This window comes from Pristiophorus japonicus, chromosome 10, assembly GCF_044704955.1.
Source record: "Pristiophorus japonicus isolate sPriJap1 chromosome 10, sPriJap1.hap1, whole genome shotgun sequence".
Classification (NCBI taxonomy): Eukaryota; Metazoa; Chordata; class Chondrichthyes; family Pristiophoridae; genus Pristiophorus; species Pristiophorus japonicus.
The window spans coordinates 44722244-44741799 of record NC_091986.1 but is presented as its reverse complement, the minus strand read 5'-3'; the positions used below and the strand labels follow the sequence as shown (position 1 = coordinate 44741799).

At 44.4% G+C, this 19556-nt stretch overlaps 1 protein-coding gene across 1 annotated transcript in view; it reads left to right on the top strand.

Moving 5' to 3' along the window:
* The window catches only part of nalcn (sodium leak channel, non-selective), a 364870-nt gene extending 345865 nt beyond the window's left edge, over window positions 1-19005 (top strand). The window contains exons 42-44 of the mRNA XM_070891788.1: window positions 8748-8865; window positions 13904-14100; window positions 16409-19005. Of these exons, the coding sequence (XP_070747889.1) occupies window positions 8748-8865; window positions 13904-14097 (312 nt within the window). The 3' untranslated portion in view covers window positions 14098-14100; window positions 16409-19005. The remainder of the gene's footprint in view (window positions 1-8747; window positions 8866-13903; window positions 14101-16408) is intronic.
* Window positions 19006-19556: the final 551 nt, after the last annotated feature.

Below are 19556 nucleotides of genomic sequence, written 5' to 3'. Positions count from 1 at the left end.
TTTTTTTTTTTTTACCCCATACACACAGGCCAAGGCTTCTTTCTCTACCATACTGTAAGCTCTTTCCATTTTAGACAGACTTCTCGAAGCATACGCAACAGGTTGTAGCTTGCCCAATTCATTTGCTTGTTGGAGTACACAGCCAACCCCATATGATGAAGCATCACAGGCCAATACAAGACACTTACATGGATCATAATGAACAAGCAACTTGTTTGAACATAGCAGATTCTTGGCTTTCTCAAAGGCTCTATCTTGATGCACACCCCAGATCCAGTTGTCACCTTTTCTTAGTAACACATGCAGTGGCGCTAGTAAAGTGCTCAATCTGGGTAAGAAATTACCAAAGTAGTTGAGTAACCCAAGGAACGAATGCAGCTCCATCACATTCTGAGGCCTGGGTGCATTTTTGATGGCCTCAGTTTTCGAATCAGTGGGCCTGTTGCCATCAGCAGCAATCCTCCTCCCGAGAAATTCGACTTCAGGTGCCATGAATACACACTTCGAGCATTTCAGCCTGAGTCCCACTTTGTCCAGATGCTATAGCACTTCTTCAAGATTGTTCAGATGTTCAGCCGTGTCGCGACCTGTGACCAGAATGTCATCTTGAAGCATGACAGTTCTAGGAACGGACTTCAGTAAACTCTCCATATTCCTCTGAAATATGGCTGCAGCCGAACGAATCCCAAAAGGACACCTGTTGAAGATGAACAATCCTTTATGGGTGTTGATGCAGTTGAGTTTCTTCGAAGTGTCGACAAGCTCCTGTGTTATATAGGCCGACATCATATCCAGTTTCGCAGCTAGTATGGCGAACAGGTCATCAGCCCTCGGTAACGGATACTGATCCTGTTTCGAAAATCGGTTAATCGTAACCTTGTAGTCTCCACAAATCCTGACAGTGCCATCACTCTTCAACACAGGAACAATGGGACTAGCCCACTTGTTAAACTCGACCGGTGATATGATCCCTTCACGCTGGAGTCTGTCAAGCTCAATTTCAACCTTAATTTCAACCTTCTCCCTCATCATGTACGGAGCAAACTGAGCTTTGTGATAGACAGGCCTTGCATTGGCGTCCAGGTGAATCTGCATCTTGGCTCCCGTAAAATTACCAATGCCCGGTTCAAACAAAGAAGGAAACTTTTTCAATACTTGAGCACACGAAGTATCATCCACCGAGGACAACATCTTGACATAATTCCAGTTCAGCTTGATTTGCTCGAGCCAATTCCGGCCGAACAGCATTGGACCATTACCTGGGACGATCCATAATGGTAGCTCATGAACCACACCGTCATAAGACACCTCGATTGCTGCACTGCCGAGCACCGGTATGAGTTCCTTAGTGTAAGTACACAACCTGGCATTGACTGTACTCAGCTTCGGTTTCGCAGCCTTAGTGTCCCACAGCTTGTCAAATATCCTTTGGCTCATTATCGACTGGCTCGCACCCGTGTCCAGCTCCATTGATACAGGCACACCATTCAGCTTCTCATTAACGACTATCGGCTGGCTCTTGCTCAGGAACGAATACAGTCCATTCACTTCCTCCTCGGGTTGCGTATCCGGGCCATCACTGAACTGGTCTTCATCAACCACGTGGTGAGCCGTACCACGCTTGCTCCGTTGTGGACACATCCTGTGAAGATGCCCCATTTTCGAACATCCATTGCATCCATTGGATCCACTGATGAAGCCGATGATTGCCCCCACAATGCCAACACGGTGAAATCTGGTTCGAACCAGTTGGGGGGCTTTGAGCAGCGGCAGGTTTCGTGTAAGCAGCTCTGCCCAAAGACGACGCCATCTTGTTTACAGTACTTGCCATGGAACTCCAACTCGTCGATGATATCTGCCTCAAATTATCATCCATCATCATGCATGCCTGGGCAATCGCGATGGCCTTTTTCAAATCCAGAGTCTCTGCTGCCAACAGCTTCCTGGGGATTGCATCATGGTTGATGCCTATCACGAAGACACCACACAGCATGTCTTCCAGCATGTCCCCGAACTTACACAGCTCAACAAGACTTCACGGGTCGGCGACAAATTCCGACATATCCTGGCCCTCAGCACGAACATGCGTGTAGAAACGGTAGCGTGATATGATGATCCCCTCTTTTGGCTTCAGATGGTTACCCACCAATGTACACAATTCCTCGTACCCTTTTTCCACCGGATGTACAGGCGAGAGAAGATTCTTCATGAGGCCGTATATTTTCGGACCACAAATGGTGAGGAGAACTGCCCTGCCCTGCGTAGGCCTCTGCCTCCATGCCGTTGGCCACAAAATACTGATCCAGGCAGTCGACAAAATCCACCCTTACCCTCCACGAATCTCTCCAGGATTCCAACAGTGCCCATTGTGCATGCGAAGTTTCTTAAATTACCTTGTCGCCAATTGTAATGACTCGAGTCTGGTTACTGTAAACTCACTCAGGTGCAACTTGATCCATCTTTATTCCAACCCAAGAGTGCCAGCTTACAAAGACACACAGCTTATATACAGGTGACCAAGCACACATGCCACATGCTTACAGCCCGATGACCTCCGACCGCGGCGCTGTCTGGTGATCCCCAAGCATTAATACATAACATAAACAAACATCTTGACCAAATATGTGCGTGGACCATATATCTTCACTACTTTTCCTGCTAACCACTTTAACCATTTATGGTGATGGTTCTTTATTCTAACCTTCTGATTCAATTTCACACTTCTCTCTCTTACTCTACCTCTATCATGATTCTCTTTCTGTCTTGATTGTTTCTCTTCTACTGACTGTGCCAGGTTTGGCTTTAACAACATGGACCTGGTTCATGGTTGTCGTTTGAGAAACAATTCTGCTGGTGTTCTATCAGTAGTTGTATGAGGAGCATTACGATAAGTAATCAGAAATTTTGCTAGTTTGTGATCCAATGACAACTGCCGTTTCCTTGGATTTGGATCCAACATTTGCTTGATGAGGGCACGTTTTACAATTTGCACTGTGCACTCTGCTACACCATTTGAAGCAGGGTGGTATGGTGGAACCTTGGTATGTTTCACACCATTTCTGCTCATGATCTGTGCAAATTCTTCTGAACAAAATTGTGGCCCATTATCAGACACAATCTCTTCTGGGAGGCCATATGAAGAAAACAATCTTCACAAATTGTCTAGTGCTTTACTTGTTGTTTTCCGCATTGGAAACATCTCTACCCATTTTGAATCAAAATGAACAATTGATGTCCTTCTAGCTCAGCAAAATCTACATATAATCTTTGCCACCCTGGGAGGCCATTTCCATTGCTGTAATGGTGGTTTCTTGCTTACCAATTGACATGCTGTATACTGACTAATGATGTACTCTATATCTTTATCTAAACCTGGCCACCATAAATAACTGTGTGCAAAACTCTTGGTCAAACACATTCCCAGGTTCTGATCATGAAGATCTCCTAACAACTTGGATCTAAACTTATTTGGAATAACTACTCTTGCACCTCACATGATACAATTTTTATCCACTGATAATTCATTCCTACAAATGAAGTATGGATGAATATCTTTCTCTGATAACAGGTTTGGCCAGCCCTTTTCTATGTAATCATGTTTGGTTGTTCTACCAATTTCTTCAGCTGGGACTGGCAGTTCATCAATGTATGAAAAACAGAACACTTCTTCCCTATTGGGTGTAACTTGTGAAGGGGATGGAAACCTAGACATAGCATCAGTATTACCATCTGACTTAGGTACAACACAATGGATGTAGCCCAATTAATTAGATCTACCTTAGAGATAATGTTCTCAGTTTCTAGTCTTTTGAGTTCTTGTTCAACTTTCTCCTTGAGTGCGTATGGTATGGGATATGGCTTGCAGTAAACTGGTCTAGCCTCCTGCATGCTGACACTCGCCTTGAGACCTTGCATCGGAATGCCTGTTTCATGGAACACCTTTGGATACTGTTTGATGACATCATCCTTCAATGCAAATCTCGTTTCAACACGAAAAATCTCATTCCAATCCAGCTTCAGTGATCCCAACCAATTTCTACCTATTAAGGCAGGCTTGACTCCTGCCACTACTAAGAAAGGCAAGCTCTGAAACTGATCCTTGTATTTCACCAGTACGGTGATGCATCCTACCACAGGTATTTGCTCTCCTGAGTAGCCTCGCAGCTCTACCATCAACCTTTCTAGTGGAAAATCATTCAACTTGTCGAGATATAATGATTCTGGTACTCTGGAACTATGCTCACGGCTGCATCAGTGTCGATTTGCAAGGGTATCCTGGTTCTTGCAACGTCAACGATGATCCGCGAATCACTGTTAGATATCCTCATGCTCCTGATGACATGTATCTCCAGAACCTCCTTATCCTGTTGCTTCTCTTCAGTGCTATGTAGTCTCTGGTGATTGCTACTTCTAGCATTGCACATCGTTTACTCTTCAGTTGACGTGCCTTTGCAAGATACCCTGTTTTCTTCCAAAGAAACACTCTGTTCAATGCTGTCCATATGTGAAGACAATGTGTTGTCCCAGGCACCGACAGCATGACTTCAATGCACTGTTATCTTGGCCAGTCGCTGAGACCTTGGGGCCCAACTGCCTTTGACTTTTAACCTGCAGTCGATTCACCTCGGTTGTCTGACGACTGGAAATGGCACGTAAAACTCTGGAATATTGGTCGGCCATATCCATCGACATAGCTGTCTGACAAGCGAAACCAAAAGTCAAGTTAGGGGTTGTCAACAACTTTCTTCTGATTGCTTCATTTGTCATCCCACAAATAAAGCGGTCACGCAATGCTCGGTCCTGAAAGTTTCCGAAATGAGAGTGAATGGATAGCTTTTTTAATGCTACAATGTACTCACTGATATTCTCATCAGTTAATTGATTCTGCATTCCAAAACAATAACTTTCAGCAATTTCCAGTGGCTCAAGACTGTAGTGTTGTTCTAACTTGGTTAGAATCTCCGTCAGTGGCGTGTCCCTTGGCTTGACGGGAACAAGCAAATTTTTCAGGGTTTCATACACCTCGGGACCTGCTTCAGTCAAGAAAATAGCCCATATTCTTTCTAAAACCAACCGGTTATGGTTTTCATCATCATGGACTTCGATGATACTATTTGCGGTGAAAAACATTTCTAGCCGCTCCACATATGTTTTATATTCGCAAAAGTATTACTTAACTTTTTTGGAAGTATTTAGTGAAATAGTGGAAGTAAATTATTTAAGTCTCTCAGTCAGGATGGAACTCACCCAAGCACCCTATTATTCCCATAGGTGTGACCATCTGGACTCTGGCAATGTCAATAGTATGCTTGAAATGTACCTTTGATTTTTAGCTGTGCTGCAAAACAAAGAAGCTCTCAAAGTCTCTCTGTTGTTTGATTGGATGATCCACCAACAAAAATTTCAGCTAGGGAATCCGATTATCTTATCTTCATCGCCAATGTGATCTATTCTTTACGACATCACAAACACATGCATACACAAGATGCTCTATAGGGACTTGTCATGTGACCATGTCACATGATCTTTTTATTATATACATCAATAGTTGCATTACTGCAGTAGTCCATTAGGGGGAGCTCTATATTACACAGAGGGGATAGTGACATCATGGCAGGGGATGAGATTGGAAGAAGGGGTAGGATCAGAGGGAAGGGATAGGATCAGAGGGAAGTGAAGGGGATCAACGTTCCAGAGGGGCATTGTGATCAAGAGTTGTTGAAGCTTACGATCCTTTGACACCTGAAAGGAAGGAAAAAAATTTTTTGTTCGAGCGCCGGTTGTGGCGAAGGATGAATTGGAACTGCAGACCAGGACAGCTTAAAGATAGTGAGTCAATGCTGCTGAAGTGAGAGGTCGAGAGTGTGCATATAGTGGCACATAGCGTTGAGTGTGGATCTCAGGATGCGAAGGTATTAGGACTGGTGTCAGATAGGTTTTAAGGAGTGTCTTAAAGGAGGATAGAGAGGTGAAGAGGTTTAGGGAGGGAATTCCAGAGCTTAGGGTCCCGGCAGCTAAAGGCACGGCCACCAATGGTGGTGCGATTAAAATCGGGGATGCTCAAGAGGCCAGAATTAGAGGAGCACATATATCTCAGAGGGATGTAAGGTTGGAGGAGGTTACAGAGATAGGGAGGGGCGAGGCCATGGAGGGATTTGAAAAGGAGGACCACTGTACTTATTGGTCTGTGGTCTGCAGGAGTGTAAAAACTTCAGAACATGGATTGCTACATGAGCTGGGTTGCCCAGTCTTGATAAACACACCAACTCATCATTACCACACGGCCTTAAAAACAGACAGACGCATTCGAATTAAGGAGAATCTGTAAATCCAGTCAGTCACCCTCCCCAGACCTGAAACCAACACAGCTAAAGGAACCCTGTTATCAACTGAATAAAATGGAGGTCCCAACACCTTACTGCCCATCTAAGCCACCCCTCAGAAACTTTGCCCACACCTATCCATTGGGGTGGATTTTTGACTTTGATGTTTTTGGGGCGATAATGGCAGTGGGACAGTAAAGTTTATCGACTCTAGACCCCTCTATTAAATCTCCTCTCAACCATCTCTGCTCTAAGGAGAACAACCCCAGCTTCTCCAGTCTCTCCACATAACTGAAGTCCCTCATCCCTGGAACCATTCTGGTAAATCCTTTCTGTACCTACTCTAAGGCCTTCATTTCCTATCTAAGGAAATGTGAATGATCCTCAGTGCATGCATCTGCAAGAACCATTCCATTGGTTATGCATCACGAGCAATGCCATTTAAAAAAAAATTGCTCCTGGATTTTGGGTGACCCTGGCAAGCTAATATTTATTGCCCATCCCTAGTTACCCTGAGGGCATTAAGAATCACCGTGTTAGTTTCCACAATCGTGAAATTGCGCCCAAAATGCCCTTGAAATTGTGTTGGTTAGGTAAGGCTTCAGGTTTCCGCTAAAATTAATTTGCATAATCATAAACGTGCAAAAAACCCATCATAGAATCATGGAATCATAGAAATTTACAGCACGGAAGGAGGACATTTCGGCCCATCCTGTCCACACCTGCGCCTGCCAACCAAGAGCTATCCAGCCTAAACTCACTTTCCAGCTCTTGGTCTGTAGGTTGCGGCACTTCAAATGCACAACCAAGTACCCTTTAACTGTGGTGAGGGTTTCTGCCTCTACCACCCTTCCAGGCAGTAAGTTCCAGACCCCTACCACCCTCTGGGTGAAGAAATTGCCCCTCAACTCCCCACAGACCTTCTACCAATTACTTTAAATCTATGCTCCCTGGTTAATGACTCCTCAGCTAAGGAAACTAGATCCGTCCTATCCACCCTATCCAGGCCCCTCATAATTTTATACACCTCAATAAGATTTCCCCTCAGCGTCCGCTGTTCCAAAGAAAACAAACCCAGCCTATCCAATCTTTCCTCCTAGTTAAAATTCTCCAGTTCAGGCAACATTCTTGTAAATCTCCTGTGTAATCACATCTTTCCTGTAATGTGGTGACCAGAACTGCACGCAGTACTCTAGCCTAACTCGTGTTTTATACAGTTCAAGCATGACCTCCCAGCTCTTGTATGTTATGCCTCGGCTAATAAAGGCAAATATTCCGTATGCCTCCTTAACCATGTTTTCTACCTGGCCTGCTACCACCAGGGATCTGTGGACCTGCACTCCAAGGTCCCTTTGTTCCTCTACACTTTTCAGTATCCTACCATTTAATGTGCATGAACCAGCACTGGAACTCACTGCCTGAAAAGGTGGTAATCAGGCAGCGACACAGAATGTAATAATTTCCTTTTTCTTTCCATTAAAAAGTATTTCTTGATGTATTTAAGAGCGGTAACCTGGAGCAGATTTATTAACACATAAGCAAAACACTGTGGATGCTGGAAATATGAAACATAAACAGAAAATGCTGGAGGCACTAAGCAGATCAGGCAGCATCTGTGGTGAGAGAAACAGAAGTAATGTTTCAGTTCGATGACCTTTCGTTAGAACTGGAAAAGATTTAACAGTTATAAGCAAGTACAGAGGCAAGGAAAGTGGGGGCAGGAAAGAAAGAAAGACTTGCATTTATATTTCGCCTTTCACAATCACCGGACATCCCAAAGTGCTTTGCAGCCAATTAAATATTTTAGGAGTGTAGTCACTCCTATGTTGGAATGTGGGAAACGAGGCAGCCAATTTGTGCACAGCAAGCTCCCACAAACAGCAATGTGATAATGACCAGACAATCTGTTTTTGTTATGTTGATTGAGTTCTCCCCAGGACACCGGGGAGAACTACACTGCTCTTCTTTGAAATAGTGGCCATGGGATCTTTTAGGCCCACGTGAGAGAACAGACGGAGGCCTCGGTTTAACATCTCATCCGAAAGAACAAAGGTCTGTGATCGGGTGGAAGGCAGGCGTGATTAAATGACAAAAGGGATGATGGTGCAAGGGGAAAGGAGATGATAATGGGACAAGTAAAGAAATAAAAGATGGATCTGGAGGATGTGTAAATGACAACAGCAGAATTATTAACAGCAATACTATGATTCTGCTTTTAATAATTAATAGCTGTTAATAGTTCAGTATCATAACCACTGAGTCAGCATAATTAAATATCAAGTTTGATTTATGGCGGCACCTGCAGTCATTATCAGAGAGAGAGCGTCTGCCTGCTGATTATTCTTGCTGTTGATTATGATGTAGTGATTGCTAGCTCAGCTATAATGAGACCGTCAACAGTCATCGCTCTTGTCTCCTGCACAGACAAGCAGTCAACAGCAGCTGCTCAGCCCAACGCACTCGGACCGAGGTGGCTATCGAACAGACTCCACGGATATTGGAAAGCCTCAAAGAAAATTTGGTCAGTGGCGCCTCCCATCAGGTACTTTGGGAATTCTTTCCTTGTCCGTTGTCATAGCTACAGCTCTGAAAGAAATTGCAAAAAAAAACAAAAAGATAATTTCACCAGGAAAAAGGCTAAGCCACTTACAATGCAACAGCTCTATAAACCTATGAGCATACTCACAGAGGCAGCTGACTCTAGAGTTAGTATTTCACGACACGTTGTTGCAGCAACGGTGGTAGGATACGACACTCTAGTCATTACTTCCTTGGTTAATGGGGAATCCGAGTGGTTCCATTAAGTGAAAGAATACAGTTAGAAACTGTAATGTATTTGTTTCATGGGTTCTTTACTTAAGAATTCATCGCAACACATTGCTAGTAAGAACTAGTTGGTTTATTAACAAAGGTTTAACAATCACAATACATATTACCAGTTCATCCACTAGGCTCACAACTGCATACCTCATCATGGATGACTTGGTGTTTTATTGAGTCTTGTGAACATCAGATGACTGGCTATGCAACAGCTCCACAACTATTTTGTAGAAACAAATAATCACACCCCAAAAACTTTTCAAGTGCCCCCTTTTTTTTGTTTTTTTCTTTTTTTTTTGAGGGCACTAAAATACACATTATACAAGTGCCCCCTGGCTAAAAAGGGTGGGGGTGGCGGGAGGGTCACTAAAACTGACAAAAAATGATTTCCCTGACCGGGAATCGAACACGGGCCGTGGTAGTGAGAGCACCAAATCCTAACCACTAGACTACCAAACATTACAGAAATGAAGAATTGTTCTTCGAACACACGATGTTATGGGGCAGAAAAAGACCAGCGGGTCCATCAAGCCTGACCCACACCTCACGATGGCTGGTGCACCGTGAATGGACACTTCCATGCCGTCCCACCCCATCCCCACTCCCCCCGCAGCCATGAGATCTCCTGCGAGAGGCGGAAAATCCAGGGCCAGTGAGGGAACAGATACCCTGGAAAATTCCTCTCCGCTCCCCCCTCAGGTGATTGAAACCAGTCCAGGGGATCTCACAGATCAAGTGTTATCTATAAAGATAATGACCTTCTAAACGATGCGATCTCTACCCCAGTCAGGAACTGCTCCAGCTCCAGAGGCGCACTACTCCCTGGGAAATGAAGAACCGTCCAATAAAGAATCACCCAACATCCAGTCTCTTCCTACTCTCACATAGTTTAAATTATCTCATAGGAAAGCAGAGAGGGAGGGATATTCGGTTTCCCGCACAGAAGCTACTTTGACACAGGTCTGCAAACTGGTTACCCGACAGCCTTCTCGACTGAATAATGGTGTTATGGTGTGGGCAGAGACAAAAAAAAAAATCTAAAACATGTGCTCTGGATGTTCCCCATCTCCACTCCACCTGGGCACAGGTCAGGCAGAGTCAGTTCAAAGTGCATTCTGCCCAGCGACCTGAATGCGCCTGGATTCGGGTCGCAAACCTTGGCCCCAACACGCCCCCTAATTGAGGGGGTAGAAAGCAGGGACTGCTGCAATGCTGAGGGTTTGATGGCCACTTGCTTCAGGGCTTCCAGCTGCTCTGTAATAACAGTGGTCCCTAATCATAGACTCCTACAGCGCAGAAGGAGGCCATTCGGTTTCATCGTGCCTGTGCTGGCTCTTTGAAAGAGCGACCCAATTAGTCCCACTCACCCCTGCTCTTTCCCCATAGCCCTGCGCATTTTCCCTTTTCCAAGTATTTATCCAATTCCCTTTTGAAAGCTACTATTGAATTTGCTTCCACCGCCCTTTCAGGCAGCGCATTCCAGATCACAACAACTCGCGGTGTAAAAAATGTTCTCCTCGTCTCCCCTCTGGTTCTTTTGCCAATTACCTTAAATCTGTGTCCTCTGGTTACCGACCCTCTGCCACTGGAAACAGTTTCTCCTTATTTACTCCATCAAAATCCCTCATAATTTTGAACCTCTATCAAATATCCCCATAACCTTCTCTGCTCTAAGGAGAATAATCCCAGCTCTTCCACGTAATTCAGGTCCCTCATCCCTGGTACCATTCTAGTAGATCTCCTCGACACCCACTCCAACCATAGAATCATAGAAACAGCACAGAAGGAGGTCATTTAGCCCGTCCTATCGACAACAAAGAGCTATCCAGCCTAATACCACTTTCATAGAAACATAGAAACATAGAAAATAGGTGCAGGAGTAGGCCATTCGGCCCTTCGAGCCTGCCTCACCATTCAATAAGATCATGGCTGATCATTCAACCTCAGTACCCCTTTCCTGCTTTCTCTCCATACCCCTTGATCCCTTTAGCCATAAGGGCCATATCTAACTCCCTTTTGAATATATCTAACGAACTGGCCTCAACAACTTTCTGCTGTAGAGAATTCCACAGGTTAACAACTCTCTGAGTGAAGAAGTTTCTCCTCATCTCAGTCCTAAATGGTTTACCCCTTATTCTTAGACTGTGTCCCCTGGTTCTGGACTTCCCCAGCATCGGGAACATTCTTCCTGCCTCCAACCTGTCCAATCCCGTCAGAATTTTGTATGTTTCTATGAGATCCCCTTTCATTCTTCTAAACTCCAGTGAGTACAAGCCCAGTCGATCCAGTCTCTCCTCATATATCAGTCCTGCCATCCTGGGAATCAATCTGGTGAATCTTCGCTGCACTCCCTCAATAGCAAGAAGGTCCTTCCTCAGATTAGGAGACCAAAACTGAACACAAAATTCCAGGTGTGACCCCATCAAGGCCCTGTACAACTGCAGTAAGACCTCCCTGCTCCTATACTCAAATCCTCTAGCTATGAAGGCCAACATGCCATTTGCCTTCTTCACCGCCTGCTGTATCTGCTTGCCAACTTTCAATAACTGATGTACCATGACACCCAGGCCTCGTTGCACATCCCCTAATTTTCCTAATCTGTCACCATTCAGATAATGTTCTGCCTTCCTGTTTACCACCAAAGTGGATAATCTCACATTTATCCACATTATACTGTATCTGCCATGCATTTGCCCACTCACCTAACCTGTCCAAGTCACCCTGAAGCCTCTTAGCTTCCTCCTCACAGCTCACACCGCCACCCAGCTTAGTGTCATCTGCAAATTTGGAGATATTACATTCAATTCCTTCATCTAAATCATTAATGTAGATTCTAAATAGCTGGGGTCCCAGCACTGAACCCTGCAGTACCCCACTAGTCACTGCCTGCCATTCTGAAAAGGACCCATTTATTCCGACTCTCTGTTTCCTGTCTGCCAACCAGTTCTCTATCCATGTCAATACATTACCTCCAATACCATGTGCTTTAATTTTGCACACTAATCATGTTGTGTGGGACCTTGTCAAAGGCCTTTTGAAAGTCCAAATACACCACATCCACTGGTTCTCTCTTGTCCACTCTACTAGTTACATCCTCAAAAAATTCGAGAAGATTTGTCAAGCATAATTTCCCTTTCATAAATCTATGCTGACTTGGACTGATCCTGTCACTGCTTTCTAAATGTCCTGCTATTTCATCTTTAATAATTGATTCCAACATTTTCCCCACCACCGATGTCAGGCTAACCGGTCTATAATTTCCTGTTTTCTCTCCCCCTCCTTTTTTTAAAAGTGGTGTTACATTAGCTACACTGCAGTCCATAGGAACTGATCCAGACTCAATAGAATGTTGGTAAATGACCACCAATGCATCCACTATTTCTAGGGCCACTTCCTTAAGTACTCTGGGATGCAGCCTATCAGGCCCTGGGGATTTATCGACCTTCAATCCCATCAATTTCCCTAACAAAATTTCCTGACTAATAAAGATTCCCTTCAGTTCCTCCTTCTCGCTAGTCCTTCGGACCCCTAGTATTTCCGGAATGTTATTTGTGTCTTCCTTAGTGAAGACAGAACCAAAGTATTTGTTCAATTGGTCTGCCATTTCTTTGTTCCCCATTATAAATTCACCTGATTCTGACTGCAAGGGACCTACGTTTGTCTTCACTAACCTTTTTCTCTTCACATAACTATAGAAGCTTTTGCAGTCAGTTTTGATGTTCCCTGCAAGCTTCCTCTCATACTCTATTTTCCCCCTCCTAATTAAACCCTTTGTCCTCCTCTGCTGAATTTTAAGTTTCTCCCAGCTAAATTTCGAGCTCTTTTTCTGTAGCCTTGTAGGTTACGGCACTTCAAGTGCACATCCAAGTACTTTTTAAATGTGGTGAGCGTTTCTGCCTCTACCACCATTTCTGGCAGTGAGTTCCAGACCCCAACCACCCTCAGGGTAAAAGAAATTCTCCTCCAATTCCCTCTAAACCTCCTACCAATTACTTTAAATCTACGCCCCCTGGTTGTTGAACCCTCTGCTAAGGGAAATAGATCCTTTCTATCCACTTTATCTAGGCCCCTCATAATTTTATACACCTCAATATGGTCTCCCCTCGGCCTCCTTTGTTCCAAAGAAAATAACCCCAGCCTATCCTATCTTTCCTCAGAGCTAAAATTCTCTAGACCAGGCAACATCCTCGTAAATCTGCTCTGAACCCTCTCTAGTGCAATCACATCTTTCCTGTAATGTGGTGACCAGAACTGCACGCAGTACTCTAGCTGTGGCCTAACTAGTGTTTTATACAGTTCAAGCAGAACCTCCCTGCTCACGTATTCTATGCGTCAGCTAATAAAAGGCAGTATGCCTCTTAACCACCTTATCTGCCTGGTCCAAGGTCCTTTTGTTCCTCCACACTTCTCACTGTCCTACCATTTAATGTGTATTGCCTTGCGTTGTTAGCCGTCCTCAAATGCATTACCTCACACTTCTCCGATTGAATTCCATTTGCCAAGGCCTTGACATCCTTCCTTAAAGAAGGATATGCTGATAGGGTGAGATGAAGTAGGGTGGGAGGAGGCTCGTGTGGAGCACAAACTCTGGCATGGACCAGTTGGGCCAAATGGCCTGTTTGTGAGCTGTAAAATTCGAGGTCAACCTGTGTTTATTAGGAGCTACTTGCATTACATTTGCAATTATTCTGTAAAGTTCGCTGCACTGGTCTTAATTGAAGATAAAATTGCTTACGGGCTTTTTCCATTCACCCTTCCAGCTCCTAAGCCTATCAGCCACTCTGTCTCGACAGTCAATCTGCGGTTTGGAGGTCGTACGGCCATTAGGTCCGTCATGTGCAAGATGAACCCGATGTCCGATGGTGCCACTTCGGGATCGGATGTGAAGAAATGGTGGACTCGGCAACTAACTGTGGAGAGTGATGAGAGCGCCGACGACCTCTTGGATATTTAAAAGGTAGAAAGGTGGAGGACACTCAGAAGGTGGTAGATGATGGTGTGACTGCTTTCCTAGTTAATAATACTATTACGTTTCTGTCATTTAATCTACAAAGGCTGTCCAACGTAACCAGTGGGTGATTAGAGCATTGTTAAGTGACACACAATCGAAAGCTTTCAGATTTCTTCTAGAAAAGCAAAGGCTGAGGGGTGGCCTAATGGAGGTCTTTAAAATGGTGAAGGGGTTCGCTAGGGTAGACGTAGACAAGGGTCCGATCTTGCAGTCAGTGGCAAAGGAATGGCGCTCACTGTTCTTTGCACTTACATATGCCTGCAGACATTCCGTGGGCTTTTACACTGGGGTGTGCGATAATTAGAGATCCATTTCAGCCTCGACAGGGGATCTGTGAACTGCATGCTCTGGGTAAGAGTGGCACGCATTTACCGCACCAGTGCACTCCAGCTGAGTTATGCCCATTTCAGTGAAGCCCGACAACTGTCGGGACAACAACTTACATTTGTATAACGCCTTTAATGTCGTAAAACGTCCCAAGGCACTTCACAGGAGCATTATCAAACAAAATTTGACACCGAGCCACAGAAGGAGATATTAGGACAGGTGACCAAAATCTAGGTCAAAAAGGTAGGTTTTAAGGAGCATCTTAAAGGAGGAGAGCGAGCGGAATGGTTTAGGAAGGGAATTCCAGAGCTTAGTGCCCAGGCAGCTGAAGGCACGGCTGCCAATGGTGGAGAGATGGAAATCGGAGATGGCCAGAATTGGAAGAGCGCCGATACCTCGGAGGGTGGAGGACTGGAGGAGATTACAGACATAGAGAGGGGTGAGGCCATGGAGGGATTTGAAAACAAGGATGAGAATTTTAATATTGAGACGTTGCTAGACTGGGAGCCAATGTAGGTCAGCGAGCACAGGGCGTGATGGGCGAACAAGACTTGGTGCGAGTTAGGATATGGGGCAGCAAAGATTTGAATGAGCTGAAGTTTATGTTATTAAAGGTGGAAATTAGGAGATTTTTGGATACTAAGGGAATCAAGGGATATGGGGTTCGGGCAGGAAAGTGGAGTTGAGGTAGAAGATCAGCCATGATCTTATTGCATGGCGAAGCAGGCTCGAGGGGCCGAATGGCCTACTCCTGCTCCTAATTCTTATGCTCTTATGTTCTTATGTGTTCCTGAACTAGAAGAGGACAGAAGACTTTATGGAAGATTTCCGAAGGTAGGACATCTGCAGTGCTTCTCAGGTGTTGGTGCCCAAGATGGATGAGGACATGCCTGCCCTGCTGATAATGTGGAGCTTCATTCGTCACTTGTCTATAGCCCATGGGTGAGGGAGTTGGAAGTCAGGGTTAGTGCCATCTCCCTCCAGTTGGCATGAGCGATAATCTCCAAAAAGATTTAGGGGTTCATGAAGCCACATCACTAAAATGTAGTGGTCAGGTATAAAAAAAATCAAAAAGACTAATGGAATGTTAGCTTTTATAACTAGAGAGCTAGAATATAAATAGAAGTTTTGCTACAGCTACACAAAGCCCTGGTTAGACCACACCTGGAGCACTGTGAGCAGTTCTGGGCACCACACCTTATGAAGGATATATTGGTTTTGGAGGGAGTGCTTCGTAGGTTTACCAGAATGGTACCTGGACTTCAAAGGTTACATTACGAGGAAAGACTACACAAATTAGGGTTACATTCCTTGGAATTTAGAAGGTTAAGGGGTGATTTGATTGAAATTTTCAAGATACTAAGGGGAACTGATAGAGAGAGAAACTATTTCCGCTGGTTGGGGAGTCTAGGACTAGGGGGAAAAGCCTGAAAGTTAGAGCTCGACCTTTCAGGAGTGAAATTAGGAAACACTTCTACACACAAAGTTTGGAACTCACTTCCGCAAACAGCAATTGATGCTAGGTCAACTGAATCCGGCATGGACTGCTTGGGTCGAATGGCCTGTTTCTGTGCTGTATATCCTCTGTAATTATTCATTTTAAAGGTGAGATTGGTAGATCTTTGTTAACCAAAGGTATATGGAGTTAAGTCACAGATCAGCCATGATCTCATTGAATGACAGAACAGGTTCGAGGGGCTGAATGGCTTACTCCTGTTCTAATGTTCTTGTGTCTGTAGCCCTGGGAGTGAAGGAGTTGGCAGTCAGTGCGCGTGCCACCTCCCTCTGGTTTCCATGAGCGATAATCTCCAAAGAGATTTGGGGGTCCATGTACCCAAACCCTCAAGACTTCCCTTTGACCCTTCACAAAACTGAATGATCCACTTGTTCTGAAAATAAACATGTGTGTGTATTTGTGCTTCTCAAGGTGAGGAACCAAAATATCGGAGCGAGACAAAGATTTTCAATGTTGCACCAGGATACGGCATCAAACACCCTTCAGGCTCAAAACTGCCCTTTCATTGCCCAAATGCTGCACTTGCACCAGCCTCCGAAGAGCACTGCCTACTGCACCAGCAGAACCTCCTCAATCGTTTTGTACTATTTGTCCTTCTTGATCTTGCCAAATGATTGGAGTTAGGGATGGGGGAGGTGGGGCAGGTGTTGAGTTATCGGTTCATCTCTACTGGGGCCTGGATTGAGACTGTCCAAATGGGGGAGGGGAAAAGAGTGGGACTATTTGGATAGCTCTTTCAAAGAGCCAGCACAGGCATTATGGGCTGCATGGCCTTCTTCTGTGCTGTATGATTCTCTGATGTTTTTTTCACCTGGATCATTTATTAGCTGTCGGAGCGAGATACACGTCTGCTTAGTTTTAAAGATCGGGATTGAGTTACATCACCACAAATTGTACCTGGACAACAGGGGTTGCCAACTCTGGTTGGGTGAATTCCTGGAGGTTTCATAAGAACATAAGAAATAGGAACAGGAGTAGGCCATACTGTCCCTCGAGCCTGCTCCGCCATTCAATAAGATCATGGCTGATCTGATCATGGACTCAGCTCCAACTTCCCCGCCCGCTCCCCATAACCCCCTATCTCCTTATCGCTCACAAAACTGTCTATTTCTGTCTGAAATTTATTCAATGTCCCAGCTTCCACAGCTCTCTGAGGCAGCAAATTCCACAGATTTACAATCCTCTGAGAGAAGAAATTCCTCCTCATCTCTGTTTTAAATGGGCAGCCCCTTATTCTAAGATCATGCCCTCTAGTTCCAGTCTCCCCCATCAGTGGAAACATCCACTCTGCATCCACCTTGTCAAGCCCCCTCATAATCTTATACGTTTCGATAAGATCACCTCTCATTCTTCTGAACTCCAATGAGTAGAGGCCCAACATACTCAACCGTTCCTCATAAGTCAACCCCCTCATCTCCGGAATCAACCTAGTGAACCTTCTCTGAACTGCCTCCAAAGCAAGTATATCCTTTCGTAAATATGGAAACCAAAACTGCACACAGGTGTGGCCTTGCCAATACCTTGTATAGCTGCAGCAAGACTTCCCTGCTTTTGTACTCCATCCCCTTTGCAATAAAGGCCAAGATACCATTGGCCTTCCTGATCATTTGCTGTATCTGCACACTATCCTTTTATGTTTCATGCACAAGTACCCCCAGGTCCTGCTGTACTGCGGCACTTTGCAATTTTTCTCCATTTAAATAATAACTTGCTGTTTGATTTTTTTCTGCCAAAGTGCATGACCTCACACTTTCCGACATTATACTCCATCTGCCAATTTTTTTCTCACTCACTTAGCCTATCTATGTCCTTTTGCAGATTTTTTGTGTCCTCCTCACAGATTGCTTTTCCTCCCATCTTTGTATCATCAGCATACATGGTTACGTTACACTCAGTCCCTTCTTCCAAGTCGTTAATATAGATTGTAAATAGTTGGGATCCCAGCACTGATCCTTGTGGCACCACACTAGTTATTGGTTGCCAACCAGAGAATGAACCATTTATCCCGATTCTGTTTTCTGTTAGTTAGCCAATCCTCTATCCATGCAATCACATGACCACCTGCCTCCAACCGCCCCGCCCCCACACTCCCACCATTGGTCGTTCAACACATCCATCCTCGTGGCACCCCGCCTTCCCACGGCCAATCGGAAAGCAAACATGTTGTTACCCGATTGGATGGATCTTAGCTGTCCATCAAACAGTAATTTTATCCAATATTTTTTGCGACTCATAAACGAAGGTGTTAATAGTAAATGAAAGAAACATGTTTTTCTTAATGTCCCTATGCTTTTTCTCCCTGGATTTTTGCTGGCTGCAGTGTCCTGGGAGATTATTCTTCAATTCCTGGAGGCTCCAGGGCAATCCTGGAGGGTGGGCGACCCTTAAGTTGGATACTGCCCGCCTAGGTAGATTGACATCAAATCACTGGCATTCAGATAGGATGCAGGGAGCTTCGCCACGAGTTTTATGTGCTTTGCTGCCCTCTGTTGTGGGATTCTGTGAAATGCAATATCTTGAGAAATCACAACCAAAAGAGATGTCTGCAACGTATATAATGCAGCCTATGGTGAATAAGCCATATTCGGTGAGGCTCAGCCCTTACTTAGCAACTTGTGGTATTTGCATTTTCATTCTCGTAACCATATTGGATGTAAAAACTATCTGTAGAAATATCAGTGGCTGGTACAAAGATATATGTGTCTGTGTTTGTGTGTGTATGAGAGGTAGTTATAACCTCTCTTGAATTCTAGTACATCAGCATGAGTACGCTGAAATTGCAATATGCTGTGCCTTTACTCAATCCTCACGTCCAATCTAAAACATTTTCTGATTTGCGGAAGAATATGCCAAGTGAATATTTCCAATCGTTCTCATTGTATTGTACTTACTCATACTTGTCTACTGTCGGTTCCTCTGTTTACTGTGTGTTGCCTACCTTATTGCCAATGCGAATCAGGACATTTTGTGAGGGTACCGTACTGGTTTATTTTAAGTTTAAATGGAAACCATCAATAAAGATTATAAATGCTCTTTATTAAATTGTGCAGCTGTGGATTAATTTTAGTACCAATGTCAAGTTGGTGCTCAAGTGGACCTTTAAAATAATTCATTAAGGAGATTAGACGCAAGACTATTAAACGGATAACTACATTCACAACCAGCTTAACACTGCGTGAATTATTAATCAACAGACTTTGTGAGTTTCTAACTGGAATATATTCATGAAGTTGGTTAGTTTCTCATCAGTTTATGAGCAACAACAGAGAAACAACAAGTTGTTGTTACAAGGTGATGGAGGAACTTGCATTTTTAATGTGCCGTTTCACACCCTTGGGCCGAGACTGTTCGCAGCCAGTGAGTTGCTGTCGAAGTGCGTTCGCTATTTTGTATGCAAGTCGAAGCTCATTTTCATAGATGAACGGCTGGTTAATTTGATTTTTCGAGATGTGGAATGATTATAAACGATAGCCAGGACACCTCTACTCTTTTTCGTTTTTCGCTTAAGTGCTGCGGGATTTCTTTTAAAATCCATCTAAACGGATGGAGCCTCAATTTA